Source organism: Saccopteryx leptura, chromosome 1 (assembly GCF_036850995.1).
Source record: "Saccopteryx leptura isolate mSacLep1 chromosome 1, mSacLep1_pri_phased_curated, whole genome shotgun sequence".
NCBI classification, from domain to species: Eukaryota; Metazoa; Chordata; class Mammalia; order Chiroptera; family Emballonuridae; genus Saccopteryx; species Saccopteryx leptura.
In genome coordinates this window covers 303,402,684-303,422,149 of record NC_089503.1, presented here as the reverse complement: position 1 = coordinate 303,422,149, position 19,466 = coordinate 303,402,684, and the positions used below count along the sequence as shown (strand labels likewise).

Here is a 19,466-nt window from a genome sequence, read left to right as displayed (position 1 = left end):
GGTTTTAAATTCTTCTCTCCCATCCATATTCCCAAATAAATAGTCAAATAATTAAACCCTGTGGTGAGGAGGGAGAGGGTAAAAGTTCAACCGAAAACAAATGCTTTTCATATATCTGTTGGCCACCTTCATACCTGATTAAATTTTCCAAATTAAAAAAAGAGAGAGAACAAATACTTCACATTTCTCCCTTCTTACCCTGGCAAAAATAAATTTGAGACCAGCACCAATAAGATAAAACTTCAAACATTCTTTTTTGTTTTTATTAAGAAAGCATGCAAAAAACAACAACAATTGTGAGACCATACCCCCCTTCCCAGCCGGCACCAATGCAAAGCATTATGGGTGGTAGGAAGAACTCACCAAACCAGAAACAAAGGGGTTGAAAAGAGGAAGGCAGGGATGGGTGGATCTAAACCAAGTAATTGCTCCTTCTGTCCCTCTCCTCCACTTTCTCCCTGATTTCCTCTTGCAGGCAGTGAGCTCCTGCAGTTTTGTGCACATCACCCAATACAACAAAGACTATACTTCAAGTCCAGCAATGCTGAATCAACAAGAAAAAGTAGTATTCTTTCATTTCATTGAGGGGAGGGTGGGGAACTGAGGCCCAGAGAGGGTCAGGTGTGTCCTGTGCCCCTGAGCAAGGCTGATTTTAGTGGAGACCTTGAGTCCCAGGAGGCCTGGTGGCCAATCTCCAGGCCTAGCCCCAAATTTCAGTTACTGTGGTGGCCCACCAGAGTCTTTCATGAGACTAGTTTCTTTTAAGAAACAGAAGAGTTATAAACAGAGACATTTACACATATGATTTAGTCTACCCTTGCAAACCCTGTCTGGATCTGAGTAGAAAAGAGGATTTACAAAAGAGGAGTGGTAATATGTCAAGGGAGTGTCTTAGGGAGAATAGAATTGTGTGCAGGAGGCACCTTGATTGGAAGGAATATGGAAGAGATGCCCCAAATAGGAACACTGGGCAAAGGCATTGTGCCACCCGCTAAGAGAAATTCATTTTTCCCCAAGGGGAAACACTATGTCATACTTCGACCCCACTAACACCCTCCCAAACAACAGGGGATTCAAGCCACTCACACCCCCACCTCTTACAAAGAAATTCAAAGAAATAAAGTGCTCTTAGTCAACCGCCCTTTCTTGCCCCTTTACTTCAGTCTCACTGGACTTCTTCAACAAACTCACATATATAACCCCTTACAAAGAAAGGAAGGGGTGGGAGAAGGGTAAAGCAGGAGAATGGAAAGCTAAATCTCTTGGAAATCATCAGTAAATAAAAGACTAAAAACAAAACGCAGAAATCAGAGAGAGAGCAGCCCTGTCCATTCCAAACATTCTGTCCTGTAGCTTTCAGAAACAAAAGTCAGAGAAGTAAAAACAGAAGTAAAACTGTCCTTCCCACCTGTAACTAAAATTTAACAATTAACACTAAATATACACTGGTATTTTGCAGCAGTATCTCAGGGCCACGTCTTGTTAAAGGAGGTAAGTTATTCCTACACCTTTTTCTGGGGTCTCCCTTGGCCCTCACTGAAAGCTTCCCTCTAGATTATTTACTCCACACTACTACCGAATTCCTTCAGACCCTCAAAAGACTATTGCAAAAGTGTCACCCCCAATGATCTGGATTCCAATAGAAGCATTTACCTACATAGGTAAATAACTGAAATATTTCCTTCCCGTGTCAATGCCAGCTCCCTTTTCCTTTCCCCGCCCTCCTACCAACAATCTGGTTTGGCTCTGCTGTGGCAGGTGGGAAGGAGAGTCCCATCCTGTCCTGGGACATGATGAAGTTACGAGTGATAATGGGTTACTTTTCTGTCTTGAGAATGCCAGAAAACGAGAAGAGAAATTAAGGTAAATAGAAGAGTTAAGCAAACAGCCAAAGGAGGACAAAGTAATATTTGCTGAACGGAAAAGGGGGGATTGCAGAACAATTGGTAAATGCAAATAAGAGCCACAGTTCATTTTCATAGAAAGTTACGTTTAAAAAGCCAAATGGTTAAACTGAAAACATCTCCAAAAAGCTAATGCTATGCTGAAGAGTTGTCCTCCTCCCTACCATAGCTGCGGAGTTCCGGCTCAGACCTGCCCTATATCCCATAGAGAGTGGCCTAGAAATGAGCCAATGGACATTTATTTGACACAGTATTATCTATTAATTCCTGCAGGTTCTACATTCCATCGCCCCTCTGCGGTATTCTACCCTACCCAACCCAGGCCTCTTATTTCACTGGACTTTTCTTGTCACCCTCTGAGACCACCACCATCACTCTTACCCTTGATGGGGAATGAGGATCAACAGAAATAAGGATTGAAGATATAAAGGGACGAAGAAGAGCTCAGAGGATGAAATTAGCACCATTGTGTAACGCCTGCACAGGCCAGGCTGCCAAGCAGTGTCTGAGATCCCTTCTATTTGGTACAGGGCCTCTCCAGTCCTGAATTGAACTGACAAAAAACAGAAAAGAACTTAGAGCCAGAAGGGGTGATTAGCATTGAATTTCTGAGAAAAAGGTAAATCAGTCTGACACCTCCCTCTGTGGCTGTCATGGCCTCACCTTCCAGCCAGATGATTTTAAATTAGCAAGGGGCGCTCACGGTCGATGGTGTAGGGACAGGAGACAGGGGACGGCATATAACCAATAATAATAATAATAACATAAGAATAATATTAAAAGAATCAGGGGAAAAAAACAAAAAAAAAAAGAGGAAGAAGGAGGCAGGAAAGGGGTTATCTTCGGCAGCATCTTGCGGTGGCTTCTCTGACAGAGAAAGAACAATAAAAGAGAATATATATCTATGTACAGGCAAGGGTGGAAGGGACGGGCTGGGGCTGCTCCTTCCCCACTGCTGACTTCAGCACCCAGCCCTGGGCTGAGAGTCACACTCTGTGATGCACTAAGTGATCAAGTCCCAGTCGAAGTCATCGGGGATCTCCTCACTGGCACCAGGAGGGGGAACCGGTGGCCGATGGACCATATGGTGTGCTGTCAGGAAGAAAAAAAAAAGATTAAAAGGAGGGTGGGTGGGAAGCTATTCTAGCAATATAGATGAACAGTACTAACTAACCCCCTCCCCAAAAAAATATCATGAGGAACATCTGGTGAAACTATTGTCCTTATCAGCCCTGAGCTATTTTTGTTACGGGCCACTACTTCAATGAGGCCCCAGGAAATAAACTAGAGCAAATGAGGTCCCATGCCAACATAATAGTTTGCAGCTATAACACTTATGAAGAGTACGCCATAATGACAACACACAGATGTACGAGTATTTAAAATAGTTCTATAGAAAGTTGTATATGTATTTCATGAATGAGGAGGACATGAACAAAGAGTCAGACGTCACCCGCAAAACTGAAAACACTTGTGGTTTGGCAGGATATTAGTGACTTTTCTAAAACGTATTTAAAGGTTAAGGATCTGTTCCCATCTTATACAATTTATGATAACTTTGGGTCTCCCCTGGGCCTCTTACCATCAGAGATAGTTCAATCCCAGACCCGATACTACAGGTCAGGCAACAGGAAAGCAGACATGGACACAAAGTAGCTGTTTTATGTTTTGCAGGCAATGTTCATTAATTTTTTTTTCCTGAGTATATCTCTCATATAGCTTCTTAAAGCTAGACATAAAAGTTCTATGTACTGTATCTATCTTTTGCTTGCACTCATGCTTTTACTTCCTTTCATTATTTCAGGTACTGGATGATTTTCAAGTAAATCTGTCTTCTTTAGTCTCCCATGACATCCAGCTCACTAACAGGTGGCCCACGCACCGGCCTTTAGAATCGTGAACGCTCACCCTGCCAGGAGGTGCAGAGAAAGCAGGCCCAGAGACAGAAGAAAGTGAAACAGCTGGTCAGGGAAGAGATTGGTTGGTTGGTGGTGAAACAAGCTTCCTGGCTCTTACCTGGGCGATTGTATCCTGCTGAGTCCTGGGTGGTGATTGGGTACATCGGTGATGGGCCAGGGTAGAGGTGGGGGGTTTGTGGGTGCCCATAAGAGTTCACTGCCAAACAAGACAAGAGTCACTTGAGTGGGATCATTCCACCTAATGACGCAGGGTCCAACAGAGAAGAGAAAAACATACTCTCCCTCCCCTTCTCCCTTCCCTGCTCTGCTCAGGGGCTCCTACAGGCATGAAGGCTTTCTGTAGAAGCTAGCAGTCCTTACTCTCACCACTTAGGGTAAAAAGAATCCAAATACTAGAATTGTGAAAGAACATAGCTCTCAGAAGGATGACAAATATAGAAATAGGATCATTGAATCTCAGGTCGCTGGTTTGATGATCACATAAAAGTGGAGATTCAAGACTTCACCTGATAGGATTCACATAGGGGTTACAGAGACACAAATTTGAAATGGAGACTTTCTCCTCCTTTTTCTTATGTAATTCTAGTCTCCCACATCAGGGAATCATACGGTCTATTTCTCTGGTATTCTTCAGTATAAGACTTACCAGGGACATGTTCAGTCACTGTGGTGAACACACTAGTCCCGCTGCTCAGTTTGGATCACTGCCCACTAGCTGACTTTTCTCATGTCTCTTTGGCCCTTCTCCTCCCCCTCCCTTTTCATCAGTCTCTACCTCCTTGGCCACTTGCTTTGTTCGTACCTTGGTTCAGGGCTGGCTCCTGTTTGCCACTGGTGAGGGCACAGGAGTCAGCAATACGGGCAGGGGCCGGTGGGCGGTGGGAGCCCCCTTGTGGGGGCACGTGACCAGTCTGCGTAAGGAAGTGGTTGAGGGAGTCACACAGATTGGCAATGTGATGCTGGTCCAGGCTCCAGTTCTTCTGCTCTGCCTGTCGCAGACTCTCCATCAGTTCTACAAACAGAGAAGCAAGAAACGCTAAACCTCGCAGCGGCGCCAGAGCCCCGACCAGGTCCATCCCATCTCACTGTTCCACCCGCATCATAAATCAGCACCACTGACTACTTGCATTACCCATTATAGCTGCATCCTTTAAAGCCCTACATGTTCAAACTCTCCATTTGTTATTAAATTTGTACCATAATTCCCATCTTTCTGATGAATAAATCAAAATTCTGAAGTAGCTGAGGAAATTAGCCATGGTCACACTGTCAGTAAATGGTGACAAAAATACAAACTACTGGTCCAAGGTTTGAGTTTCTGAGGGCCTTCCCTCTCCCAGAGACAGAACTGGCTAGGATAAACCACTATCATGTTTTGAGATAAAGCAAAATGTATTAAACATACTTTGCAAATCATGTCAATATCATCCACCTTGTGAAAGAGGGAGGGAGTACAAGGAAATCCTAAATCCTCACACTTCCCTTAACGATCCCCTTCTGGCTCTGGTTTCTCCTGGGTTTGTCTACCTACAGTGGATCCCTCCTCTCACTAACCTGAGAACTGTGACTGCTCAATGCTGGACCAGTTGAGCCGATTCACCATCTTGAAGCTTTCCTTTAAGGAGTCAATATTGGAGCACCAATCAGGAGGAAAGGCTACAAAGAGGAGGGCAAAGTGGGGCAGAAGAGGGGGTCGAGTGTAAGACAGCAGCCCTCTCATAGCAGACTGGCTACTTGTAAGATTCTTGCATCCACACAGGTTGTAGACTCTATCACCAAGATTTTGGAATCTCCTTCCCTGGAGAGCTAGAACTAGTAAGGCTATCTATACTTTAGGGATTGACAGCCCAGCTCATAGGCAGGAGAATATGGAAAACAATCCCAATCTGTCCACAACCTCTCTAATATAGAGCTCAAAGTAGCAACTTCTGTTAGCTCAGATGAGCTCTCATGGAGGAGAGAGGCTAAAACTCTCAGAATTAACTTCCTCACCAATTGCACCCCCATGCCAGAGTCAGAACAAGGAGGCCATTCACCCTCCTCTGGCATCTCCCTGCGCCCTCCTTACTCACCAAAACCAGTACTGTTGATAGGAGCCTGGCCTTGCGCCTGCGGCTGTGGTGGCTGCGGCTGCTGGGCGGGGTGGGGGTGGGGGTGGTGCTGATGAGGGTGGTAGCCTCCATGCTGCAGTGGGGGTGGGTGCATGGCCATCACGGAGGGAGGCCCATAGCCTTCAACCCCGGCCGGCTTCCCCCCTGATGGGGTACAGCCATCTGGGCTTGGGGTGTGCAGTGAAGGAGCACCCCCTACTGCTGGGGGACCCTGGGCTGGTGCCTGCTGTGGCTGTGACTGTTGGGGCTGTGGTTGTGGCGGCGGCGGCTGCTGCTGCTGTTGAGGTGGTGGCTGCTGCTGCTGCTGGTACATGTAGTAGTTGTTAGAGGGTGGCATGTCCCCCAGGAGAGACGAAAAGCCTGCAGGGTGGGAGGAGGCAGGCAAGTCACTTGGGCAATGCATTTTTCACTCAACAGGATTTCCACTGGGTTGAGGTGGGTGGCCTCAGATGGAAACCACGGACTTCAAAGGGTCTGGGTGTTCTGGGACAGCAGGGGTCCTACTATCCCCCTGGTAGGTAAAACAGACAAAGGGAGGGCCTTGGCAGTATGGTGACCACTGAAATTTTAGCAAAAGGTCAGCATGTACCTTTGTATGCTGTTGTACAGAGATTTGGGTGTAGGCCTGTAATCACAGTTTCAAAAGACACCAGACGTCAGGTAAAGATTAAAAACGAAACCATTAATAAAACAAAGCCAGTGGGCATCTATTCTCTCTCCTCCTCCTCATTCTCTCTACACATGTTTAGACTCACCACCTCATATTCACTACCAACGCATGGAGCTTCAGTAAGGAGTGGAGAATGGACGGATGAATTTCCCAAACAGATTAAGCAGAAAAGAACTGGAGATTGAGGCTTGGAGCTTTCAGCCACCATTAAACTTCAGTGAACAGTTTTGCTGTTCTCACTAATCTAATTTTTTACTCTGTTTCTGAGAGCACCTCCGTGTTCTTTTCTTCCAATCAACCAATCACCGGAGTTGGACTCATTTCTCATGCAAATGCTACCATCTTGGAACACAACTCTAGATATTCCCTTGGAATATAAAAGAAGAAATTACTGAAAATTAATATAAATTTTCCAAAAAGTGAGTCCTAACTACTTTTAATCATTCCATTCGTCTTCTGTCTATACAAGGCCACAGTATAGAACAAGAAGATCTAATGACTCACCCAAAGTCTTGATTTTCTTTTTTTTTAATTTTTTTATTTATTTACTTTTTTTTTCTTTAGATTTTATTTATTCATTTTTATTAGAGAGAGAGAAGGGAGAGAGAGAGAGGGAGAGATAGAGAGAGAACAGGGGGAGGAGCAGGAAGCATCAACTCCCATATATGCCTTGACCAGGCAAGCCCAGGGTTTTGAACTGGCGACCTCAGCATTCCAGGTCGACGCTTTATCCACTGCGCCACCACAGGTCAGGCCAAAAGTCTTGATTTTTAACTCTACCTCTAATTTCTTTAAAAACAACCACCACAACAAAAAAATGAATTACAGAGGGCTGAACCAGATCCTCTCTCACAGAGCCTTTTAGTAAGAACTTTTAATGATTCTCAATTGATAATTCAGAATATGAACAAGATATAAACTAATATTAGTAAGGATCCCTAATTGTGTGAGGAGTGAAAATGAAAATAAATAACTAAAAACAGTCTTTATCATTATTCACAGGTGGATGACATGTCTGGGAATTGCATCAAATTACTCCAATTAAATTTTTAAAAAGCTAGCCCTGGTCAGGTAGCTCACTTGTTCAGAGCACCGTCCCATTATGCCAAGGTTATGAGTTCAATCCCCGGTCAGGGTACGTCTAAGAATGAAGAGATAAATAAGTGGAACAACAAATCCACATTTCTCTTTCTCTCTTTCTCTTCTCCCTTCCTCTCTCTATAAAATCAAATAAATAAATATAATTTTAAAAAAAAGCTGAGTGGTAAATGAAACAAGTGTAACAGAATATAGGTAACCATTTTAGTTGGGAGATGGAAGCATGAGGGTTTACAATACTATCTTCTCTATTTTTGCCTCTGTTTGAAGTTTTTCCTAATAAAAATTATAAACATAAATATGCTAAAAAATGAAATTAAATTGTTCTCAGAGGGGCTGACTCTTAAGGAAAGAGAACTGCTGTCCCCTAGTGGTCATACTCTAAATGACTTGCTTGCCACAGTAAAAATCACTGCCCTTCCTTCTAAAAGGGGGATTCTTCCAAGTTACTTTCTTTTCTTCTTTTCCAAGTGAGAGGAAGGAAGATAGACTCCTGCATGCACCCTAACCAGGATCTACCTGGCAACCCCCATCTAGGGCCGATGCTCTGCACATCCTGGGCCATGCTTGCAACCGAGCTAATTTTAGTGCCTGAGGTGGAGGCGCCACAGAGCCATCCTCAGCACTCGCACCGATGCACTTGAACCAATTGAGCCATGGCTGCAGGAGAGAAAAAGAGAGAAAGGGAGAGGAAGGGGTGGAGAAGCAGATGGTCACTTTCCTATGTGCCCTGACCGGGAATCAAACCTGGGACTTCCACACACTGAGCTGATGCTCTACCACTGAGCCAACTGGCCAGGGCCTCCAAGTCACTTTCTGTAACTAGTAACCCAGACCACCTGTTGAAACAGCTGTCCTTCAGAACTAAGCTAGAAGAGCTTGACTCCAAACAGTAGTGTTCATGACATGCTTCCCCTGACCAGTAATCAACCTCTTTGCGTTAAAAATAAGAAAGAGAGAAAAGAGAATGTCATCACCTGTTCAAAAATATAAGGACAACCATGCTCCCAGCCCCACTCTAGACTCACCATGCTGCGAGGAGGAAGAGGACCTCTCCAGCATGGATTTGTAGAGGTTGCGGAAGGACCAGCTGAGATCCTGAAAATTGATCTCTGCGTAGGAGAATTTGAAGTCATGGTTGGTGTTATACAAGGGAGGGGGACCCTCAGCACTTTCTCGGCCTGAAGCCCCTGCAGCCACTGCTCCACCATCCACAGATCCTGTGCCCTGTAAATAACGGTAAGAAAGACTTGATCCATGTCATCAAAGAGGGACCAATACTACCTTTTTATGGTCTCCAAGCTTTCCTGCTGGTCTTCATCCTCTACCAGCTTTTTCGAGAATGAATATCAGTTTTTCCTTCTTTTCTCATGCATTCTTATTTTGATGTGGCCACTTGCCCTTTCCCTATGCTACATACACACAGTTTCTCTTACAAATCTTTTGTCCCCCCTCTTCTCATCTTTTTTTCTAATCTTTCTGAAATTTGTTTTCTTTCTCTCTCCCCCACCCCTACTCCTTCTTTCTCTCTCACCTTTACTCTTGCTTTTCCCTTCTTTACCAATTCACTTGCCTACTATATCACAGATACTCAATACATAATTTTGAACTGACAGATATATGACTCTATTCCACCACCCATCCATCAAACCAATCACCCACCCATTCACCAACCCACACATCCATCCCTCCATCCGTCCATCCATCCGTCCACCCATCCATCCATCCATCCATCCATCCATCTATCAATCCATCCATTCACCCCTAAGCTCCCTGCCACCTCTACTTCCTACCTGGCTGTAGCCGGTGATAGATGTGGGACTTTGAAGTGACATCTGAGGATTCCCCTCAGGAGGCAGTGAGGCTTCTCCACTCCCTGGAACACCTCCCCGGGGACTCTTGCTTGCCTCTTGTTCTGGGGAGTCCTGGGATAGCTGATGGTTGAGAAAAAACAGAAATCCATACGTAGGAGCTAAATTTCCTCCCAAGACTCATGGTTTCACCTCTGCTGGTATCTGCCCTTTGCCCCAGATATACGAAAGGACTAAAAACACAGGAAAGAATGTGGAAAGGGCAGTTGACTCAGAAATGACATCTCTCCATAAGGTGAGGACTTACATCATCATCTGGTGGGTGTCTTCTCTTTCGGGAGATGTCAGGACAGGTATCAATTGTCCAATAAGAGCCCTAGAAGGAGAACCGGCACCACAAAGAATAAAATCATTACAGATGAAAAGTCCCACCTTTGGAAAAGTAGATATTTGGGAGGATTTTCTCATAAAATAGCAGTTGTATTAAGTAAAATGAGTGGGAAGAAAAAGAAAAAGAAAAATGACTGGAAATTCACACAGAAGCCTGAGGCTACTGGCTATTTTGAGGAGTAAATTTGTCCTACAAATTCAATACGTATATCAGACGTACCCCCAACCCCACGCCATGCAGTCACAGACCTCAATTGTTCTGGTGGGCCAGAACAACGGTATCTGGTTCAAAAAGCTGGAAATGCCAGACACAACCCTGCCCTTCCATGTGATCTGAGGCAAGACTCTCTTGGACTTTAGTGTCCACACCAGTCAAGTGAAGAGAATGACCATTCCCTTCTTTTTGGAAGATAAAAATCATAAAATTTGTGTATAGAAAAGTTTCTACAAAAGTTATTAAGTCCACCTTTTACATCTAGAAAGAATGCCACACAGAAAAAACAGGGTGGCAAAGTCAACCTTAACATTAATATTTCTATTTTTAAAAGAATGATTTCACAATCTTCCTTAGTCACTCCTATTAGTAGGGGGCCCACAGCTTGATTACCAAGCTCTCCCATTGAGAAAAAAATAAAGCTGCTTCTCTAATTAACATGATTTCCTCTTCTGGGTAATTAAAACAGCCACAAAAGTCTGAACTGTCATCTACTTCTCTCTCCTTCCTGTTCCTCCCTTCAACACTTACAGCCAGCAGGATCTCACCTTCCCAGGGTCATCCCGAGGTCTGGGTACCTTCCGGAAACACTTGTTAAGAGAAAGGTTGTGCCGAATTGAATTCTGGGGAAGCAGAGAAGCTAGTTATACTTGAGCATTGTGCAAAGCAGTACATTTTCCATTAGGACACAGAAAGACACAAATGGACATAACACAAAATAAAGTTCAAGTATGAGAGTAAACTTAGCATCTATCAACTCTACTGATAAAAGAGATTTCTTATCAGACAGCAAGAGCAATGAGCTAAGAAAAATGCAGAAATTATACTGATGAGCAGTGCTGGCTATCAATTTGACTACCAGATGTTTCTGGAGAGCTAAAACATATAGTTTTTCCATCTTTCCACCCAAATGACAACAGGTATATAGAAGCCTCAAAATCACATCTGCCCAGTTCTTAATATCATTCTATCCATCATGAAAACACTGTGTTTTAAAACTACTTATAAAAAGGATAACAAATATAAATTATGAGCAAAACGAAGGCACAGTTCACCTTTGTTTTCTCAACAACACATAGAATGGTCACATTTGAAGGAAAGAAATATTACTGTGTAAATGTATTGGGGGTTTGGGTAGCTAGCAGGATCACAGTCATAAAGGAAAAACTAAATGCTTTCAACAGTCTTCAGCTCCTCATCTAGTCTATGTCAGCTGGTGATTCATAGTGAGAGAACTACATGAAATCCCTATTCTATGCAACTGACAAATGAACTGATACTCCAAAAGACTGAGAGCATCCGTCTTCCTTCCTTGTTTGGAAGAGGAGCCCCCTCTTTTTTTATCTCCAGCCAAACAACTCACATTCTCATTACTTGCTTGGTGGATGAGCCGTTGGTGAAGGACCTTAATATATATATATTTTTTCCCTTGGTCTACAAATTTTTTGGCCTTATTAAGAGATTCACGAAAGAGACAGCATCCCATCTAGCAATTCAAAGGGGACTACCTACAATTTTTAAAAAGGTGATGACTATGTGTGACTAAGTGTTAGAAATGTGATGAGATTCCTACCACTAGGTTGGAAGGAGCAATGCCATGCCTTGCACAGTGACTCGAACACAGCAGAGTGGCAATAAATGTGAAATGAATGGATCTTCTTTTTGAGGAATCAGAAGATAAGAGGATATGTTGAGCAACAGCATCCTGCTATCCTTATAACTATACTTAGAGGCTTGGTACCACTGGCGTTTCCCTGATGTACCTGACAAGAGTATATACCACACATCTGAGACGGGGCAGAGTTAACTGGACCAGATTATATGAAGAAACAAAAGTAGAGAAAAAGGTTGCCAAAGGCTAAAAATAATCCCTGGTTAGAGAAGCCATCCCACCTTCCAACCAATGCCAGCATTCTTGTAATAGGGGAAGTTATCACAGATCCAGCGGTAAATCTCACTGAGGGTCATCTTCTTGGCTGGAGAGGAGTTGATGGCATAGGTGATGAGGGTGGCATAGCTGTATCGTGGTTTGCCATCCTGGTGGACTCCTGCCTCATCTTTGCTCAGGGTGGCATTGGGATCTGTGGGTGAGCCCGGTGGACACTTGCGGTTGCCCCCTGGAGGTCCAGCCTGGGAGGCACTCCCAAGCTTCTCAATGGTAGCTCGAAGAGTCAGCTGGGGAAGCCAGTCTATGGAGGTGAGGCTACTCTCCAGGTCAGAAGCCATGGTTCTTCTGGGTTCTGCAGAGAAGTGGACAAAGGGAACAGGAAAATAGACTAGATGAGTGTTACCTCTAGTTACTGGTAGCAAGTAATACTCAAATTCTAGTGCTTTAAGGAAAGTAGAGTCTCTTTCTTCTATAATTTCCTTAGTAGACTTCTGTATGAGACAGCCTTCAGCCACATGGTTCTAGAACCCCCAAATGGATCTATCACCAATCATCTACCAGATGACAGACTGGGACTTATTTTATATCTTACTGTGGAACATTACCAAGTGGTCTCTCTCTCCTTTTATGCAGGACTAAAAGAGAGGTCACACCACCCACTCAATTGAGCTATTTCCTCTATTCTCCTTACTGAAAGCCCTACAACATAATATTTTTAAACTACACAGAATTTTTTAAATGCTCTTAGACATCAGGAAAAATCTTCCAAAGTCCCTTCTTCAATTATGTGATGCTTGTTATAATTTACACACAACATCCACAGATAGGTAGCACAAGTGAACATGTAAAGAAAACCAGTCTAAACAGAAATATACACAAATGGAGCACATACAAACACTTTAAAGATGTTTCATATTAGATATATTTGAGCACTAGCCCTTTCTAGCCCATGTGCATGTGAGGCACATCAGCTATATAGCAAGCACATATATTACATATGACTACCAGCAAGATGTAGGACAGACATAAACAGTGGCCCACAAACACAAAGATCACAACTGGCTATACAGCATACATTACCAAGAGAGCACAAAGTCACACACAGAGGTAACAGATCCTGAGTACAGCTGCCCTCACACCTTGAAAGCTACCCCTTAGCAAGCTCCCGCCCACAGACACCCACACCAGGAAGAAGTCTTCACCAAGGACCTCCCATCTCTTAGCCTGCTGGGCTTCGCTGAGCCAGGGAGACACCCAGCTGAGTGCGCACCGGTAACAATCAGATAGCCTGGTTAAAAATAGCCACTCTGGGGCTAAGAGCTGGCTCCCCTTCTCCGCCCTCCTCCTCTCTCCTTCCTTCCCAGCCAGGCACGCACGCTCGCTGCACCTCCCTGCAAACTCCTGGCGCTGCCAAACCGCCCCCGCCTGATGTTTGCGCGCCCTGCTGCCACCCACACAGCCCAGGCGCTCTAACTGGCAAAGAGGTGTAGCTAGAGTGACGTGTTGGTCGGGGAAGGAGAGGAGCGATGGGTGACATCTGTACTGCAGGGTCTAGAAAGGCTGGCAGGAACCTCGTGGTAGCCATTTGGCACTCCCCTAGAGCGGATGCCAGCAACCCCCTAAGCACTTGCTGGCTAACAGGTTTGTGCCTGCACAGCCTCCAGATTCCAACTAACATTTCTTTCTCCTATCCCTGCAGACAGCCTCACCAGGGCATTTCTCTAGCCCGCCTCAGATTTCAGAATCCTGGACAGAAACATATTATGTATGCAATCTCTAAATCCACACACACACACTATACACAAGCGTATGCATAAACTACACACAAATCCACCACTTTGCATTCAAAGCTCAAGCCCAGTAATGGCTGCCCACCCCTCTCCTGACTCCAGCACATCTTTCAGGCTATTAGTCGCTCTTCTCCCCTTGACACTTACCCCTTTTTCCTAAGGGTCAGCATTCATGCTTATTTGCCTCTACCCCAAGGTCCCTGCCTACACAATCTTTGCATATACACACAAGTACCCTGTCCTAAGCTCTTCATCAGCAACACACCCACTCCACAGGGCTGGAGGACACATCTTAGTGTCTCAGGGGCCTGCGCAGTCAGAGACTCAATTGCAACCCAAGAACTGCTTGACAGGAGTGGGGGGGAGCACATTTATAAATAGCTTCATAAAGGGGTTTTCCTTTTATCCTTATCTTCTCTCCCGCCACTATGGAAACTCAGAAACTAATAGGGATATTGAATCATTCCAGGAAGTATTAGACCTCTTAGCACTCACTATGCTAAGTCAAAAAGTCAAAACCCACAGCCTCTGGGGTAAAGCAGGGCTGTTTGGACTGTAACTGGGTCCCATAGCCAGGTGATCCCGGCTGGACGATAATATGACAGTGAGCAGGCTCACAATGACCAGAAGGAGAGATCTATAAAGAAGTTTTACCCTATTCCCTGTGATCTCCTGCTAAAGATCCCTAGGAAATCTCATCTTAAAAACATAGAAGCTTTTCGTGGATATTTCATTTAAAATTCACCCATCATTGGACAGGAGCATGAGGGTAGATTTAAAGTGGTCAGAGGGCTTACAGAACTCATTTGGCACATGCCAACCACTGGGACTTCCAGAAAGAGAAGCACTCTCAGTCTTTTGCTAGTTGTTCTATGCCCTTCCCTATCCTTACCCCAGCACCAGGTTAGGACATGGAGGTTAAATTTATCCTTTCTCCAGCACCCTCCAAGTCAGCCCTCCAGATGCCGCCCCAGCACTCAAAATACATTCCAGTCTTACCAGCTACAAGAAGCTTGCAGCAAAAGGTTCTACTGATCTTTCAGCACTATTCTCCTTCAACCCACCCCACTTCCTCACCCTCGTCACTTCCCCATTCTTAAAGGGCAGCCCAGTGTGAAAAGGCTCAGAGATTGAGGTTCCTCAGTTCCATTCCCAACCTTGACACTGACTCACTAAATGTCCCTAACCACCCCTTGCTCCCTGAAGTCTTGATGCCTCAGTTTCCCCTGACAATAAAAGGGATGAAGTCATAAACACTGCCAAAGCTTCATCCCTGGAGGGAAGTGAATGAAGCTTAATGAGCTCGTGGCTGCCACACATTCCACGCTCCCCAAAATAATGGCATGAGGCTAATGTTCAGGGCTATTATTAGAAAGCCAAACAAGGGTACTTCCATTTCTCAGTCCAACCAACCTAGTTACCCAGACCTCTCTCTCCAGGTGGGCCTCGTGCCACTGGGCTTAGGCAGAACCTGAGTCAGGCCACATTCTTCTCTGTGAGCTGGAAGACTGAAAGGAAATACCCACAGAAACTGGGAAAGGCAGCCAAAGGGCAGGCTCCATCATATCCACAGGACTGGGAGAAAGGCAGAGAAAAACAGACGCAATCTGTTGGAGTATAAGACTGATCCCGGATGAGATGCGTAAGATCTAAAATTATAGGCACAGTTTTCTTCTCTTTATCTGCAAGGCCAATAATTGTACTCTATAAGGTGTCAAGCCCAGGTATTACGGAGTGATAACTTCCCGCGTTGTACATAATGCCAAAATGAATAGAACAGTGGCTAAGTTAGCCACATTACTAATTACCAGTCAGGCTGCCAGGGTTTCAGTCATGGCTCCACTACCTACTGGCTGTGTGACCTCAGGCAAGTTACCTAACCTCTGTGTGTTGTCCTTTCTTCACCTATAAAATAGAGATAATGACTGTGCCTACATAGGGTTGTTGTGAGGAATACCTTGAGTTAGTGTTCTTAAAGCACTTAGTAAGTGTAGCTATTTTTATTTTTGAACAGGGAGAAAAGGAATAATAGAAATTAAAAATTAGAAAACTGACAGATGAGGGAGGTAAGACTAGAAGCAGAAAGCCTACGATGGTTTATATTGCAAAGCCTGCACGGAGTTTGCGATCGTTCTCAGGATGTCAGACTCTCAAGCTTTTCCTTTGAGGATAGTATCACTCCAGTACTGACCAATACCAAGACAGAGTAAATTCCAAGGATGAAGAAATGGGAATATATCATCTCTTCTTTTTCAAGAGGAACAAGGTCTGGTCATAAAACAGGATCTGGAAAATAGTACTCACTTCATCACAGTTCATTCAGCCCCATAGCCATGTGCTTCTAACTGATTCCACAGAGGCAAGGAGAATTAGGGAAACTCAGAGCAAAAGGACCAGTGAAGCTGCGTAGTGGTGGTACACATGGAGGTGTTGTGATGCTGTTCACTCTGAACCATTCAACAAGTTGCATTACAACATCTGGGAAGGTACTTTGCAAGAAATAGTTGTTACACCAGAACCGTCTCTTTTCAAAAAACTAGAAAGGGAGTCCTAGGGTTAAGAGCCAAAGATCCTATGCTTTTGAAGCCCGAAATCTCAGAAATAAAGCTCTCTTATTAGTCCTAGAAGTGGTCCCAGCCTGAGCTGGGCTGTCCTTCTGCTTGTGATGACTTTCATGCAGCCATTCATGGGAGTTCCCACTGGCCAGGGGAAGCCAAGCCTTTCCTCATGGCTTGGCATCCTTACCAGGTCCTTGTACAGGGGCACCTGCTTTTGGAGGTTATCAGAAACATACAATTCTAGGTCATTGGAAGTTTGGCCTGAAAAGCACATATGTACCTGTCTCCAGACACATACCCACTTGAAAAATAGAGATAGAGCCACACTCACCTGAATTAATAAACATATAGCACATCGTTCTAAAGCACGGCCATACAAACCTGAATGAAAGCCCTGTCTCCTACACACTTAATACCACTACTAAGAGGTAGCTTTCAGGACCAAGTGGATGTACTAAGGCAGTGGTCCCCAACCTTTTTTGGGCCACGGACCGATTTAATGTCAGAAAATATTTTCACGGACTGGCCTTTAGGGTAGGACGGATAAATGTATCACGTGACTTGAGACAAGTGTCAAGAGTGAGTCTTAGACGGATGTAACAGAGGGAATCTGGTCATTTTTTAAAAACAAAACATCGTTCAGACTTAAATATAAATAAAACGGAAATAATGTAAGTTATTTATTCTTTCTCTGTGGACCGGCACCGGTCCGTGGCCTGGGGGTTGGGGACCACTGTACTAAGGGACTTAGGCAGCCCATCCATGGACCAGACAAAGAGAGGAGGAAAAAACGTAAAAACCCAAAGTCTCCCACTTGACCTTGCTGTGGGGTGTAATACCCCTCACGGAAGACATTTCCTAATGGCAAGGCAGAAGGCAGGCCCCCAGTTAGTGAGCTCAGGTTGAAACACCAGCCTGGGCTCAGCTTGAAGGATTTCCTGGCACTTTTCCCCTGCATTTTCTAGATTCTGTACTTTGATAATTCTTACCCCTATCTTAAAGAGGAAACTTAAACACAAGGTTCCAGAGAACCAGAATTGAACAAGAAACAGGAAAAAGATGAGACTATTAGGTGCTTTTAGGAAAGAGAACTATTCAGAGATCACATCTCCCTGGGGGCCAACTTATTTAGATGGAAGACTGGGAGGAGGCTGAGCAGAACACTCCTCTCTTCCTATGCAGGATTTTATTTTTCCTGAGAAACGGTCAGCAAAGGACAGGAGCTGGGTAAGGGCAGTGGTCCAGGGTCAGCATTAGGTAACAACTTTAACCCAGGAGTTGGCATTCCCCCATGCCCGTCTTTCCTGTCTCAGAACATGTGGAGTTCCCATTTCCCCTTCAGATTTCTTGGGTGGAGGCATGCTTCCAGGCATGGGAATATTATGACAGGAGGCCTCTTGCTGTCTGAGGTACAGGGACTGGGGGCAGACTGCTTTTCTTGTCAAGGGAACAGTAATCACTGAGGTGGGAGAGAGCAGTTCTGGTGGACATAAAGCTGACCTAGGGTTATAGATAAGAAAACGTACTACCAATGGAAGCCCTAAACAAGGCCAGGCAATGAAATGCCACCATTACTTTAGTGAGCGCTCACTGTCCAGGAGAAACAGCCCAAGGATGACGGGTGAAATAGGAGTCTGCTCCAGATGTGTTACACGGTATGGATAGATTCCTAAAATGCAAGCGTTTTCTGATACCCTTTGCTGTCAGCATGGAAGCATACGCTTCCGTAAGCACCTCATATGAATCCCATCCCTTTCCACCCCAAACACTAAGAAACCCACTTTTCAGAGCCTGTGCAGCAAGATGTGGGTTCAAATCCAGGAGCTCCTTCAGAGAACATTTCTCTGAGGATCCTCTGAGTTATCACTCCACCTTCCCCAGTAATGAAACCCAGCAGCCACCATCTCAGACCCCTACACACAGCAGTGCCTGAAGATGATGAGAAGATGAAAGAATGCACTAACCTGTCTCCAAGGTCCCTCCAACAAAGGGAGGGAACCACCTGGTACTGGCGTTTGCGGTTGGAGGGATTTCCCTCTTCAAAGGCCGATGAAGATTCTCATCCTCAGGGGCTCCTCCTGTACTTGGCTGTGCCTCCCAAGATGGGGAGGGGATCTGGGTAGCCAGAGGATGAAGAGCGGAGGGAAGAGGAGGAGGGGGAGGAGAAGGAGGTCCTACTTGGGGAAGGTGGCACACCCCCCACACCCTGCCTGTAACGCTGGGGAGGAGGGGAGGAGCCTCTCCCAACCAGGAGTTGTCTCCTCCCCCTTGGGGGAATCCCCCTCCCCCCCAAACTGGATCTTTCAGGAGTGGAGGGCTCCTTCTGTCTGCTAGAGATCTGAGCGGAGGGACTCTGCCCTGTTCCACTGTCTAGGTACAAGGAAGTTGAGGAAGGAGTTCTTCCTCTCTCCCGAAAGGCTGAAAGCCGACTCTTCTTTCCCTGGAGTGTCCTCTGCTTCTGTGAGTACTGGAGAGGATGGAGGGTGCCTATTCCAAAGGCTTACCCCTTCTCGTTGCCTCAAAAGTCCCAAAGTGCTGAGAGTGTGTTCGAAAGGATGGAGGCACGCCGGGGCGGTCTCACTCTGATTCCTTAGTGAGGATCGCCCCCTTCTACTTCTGGAGGTCTTTTCCTGGGCCAGTACGGGGCTTTTCCTCGCCTCCAGGAAGGAGGGACTCGTCCCCTGTAAGGGTCTCTTCTTTCCCTCACCCGGATGACGAGGGTCTTCTCTTTCACAGGCAGCGAGGTGGCTCCCGGAGGTCCCTGCTCCCTCCTCCGCTCCTCCGGTGCCCCCGAGGGTGGGGTTTTCGTACTCCCCGCTCTCCCCTGGTCGGCCTGGGCAGCAGGGTCCGGGAGGCCGCGGCTCCACACTCCCGTCACTGGCTTGCGGTGGCGGCAGCGCCACCCCTAGCCCCGTCCCATCTGGTCTACTCACTTCGCGCGTGGGGCTCCTCGCGCTGCCACCTCTCGGGCTCCGGCCAGTCCGGACTCCCGGGGAGCCAGAAGGCGGACGGACAGTGTCAGGGCTCGGCTCAGGCTCGGGCTCGGCTCGGCTCCGCTGCAGGCCCCAGCTCCTCCCCGGCCTCCGCGCCGCGCTCCGGGCCCCTCCCCTCCC

General features: G+C 45.8%; 1 protein-coding gene across 2 annotated transcripts; it reads right to left on the bottom strand.

Annotated features, from left to right (window-relative positions):
- Positions 1 to 235: 235 nt before the first annotated feature.
- Positions 236 to 18,451, bottom strand: FOXJ2 (forkhead box J2). 2 transcript variants are annotated; one of them, XM_066357734.1, is made up of 11 exons: positions 18,318 to 18,451; positions 12,011 to 12,357; positions 10,666 to 10,740; positions 9,821 to 9,889; positions 9,496 to 9,636; positions 8,731 to 8,929; positions 5,896 to 6,294; positions 5,378 to 5,479; positions 4,626 to 4,835; positions 3,921 to 4,019; positions 236 to 2,996 (listed from the first exon to the last, which is right to left on the bottom strand). In XM_066357734.1, the coding sequence occupies exons 2-11, from the start codon at positions 12,341 to 12,343 to the stop codon at positions 2,908 to 2,910; spliced, it is 1,716 nt and encodes a 571-aa protein (XP_066213831.1). In that variant the 5' UTR covers positions 12,344 to 12,357; positions 18,318 to 18,451; the 3' UTR covers positions 236 to 2,907. The 2 variants fall into 2 exon arrangements, with proteins under 2 accessions (XP_066213831.1, XP_066213836.1); XM_066357739.1 differs by lacking the exon at positions 5,378 to 5,479.
- Positions 18,452 to 19,466: the final 1,015 nt, after the last annotated feature.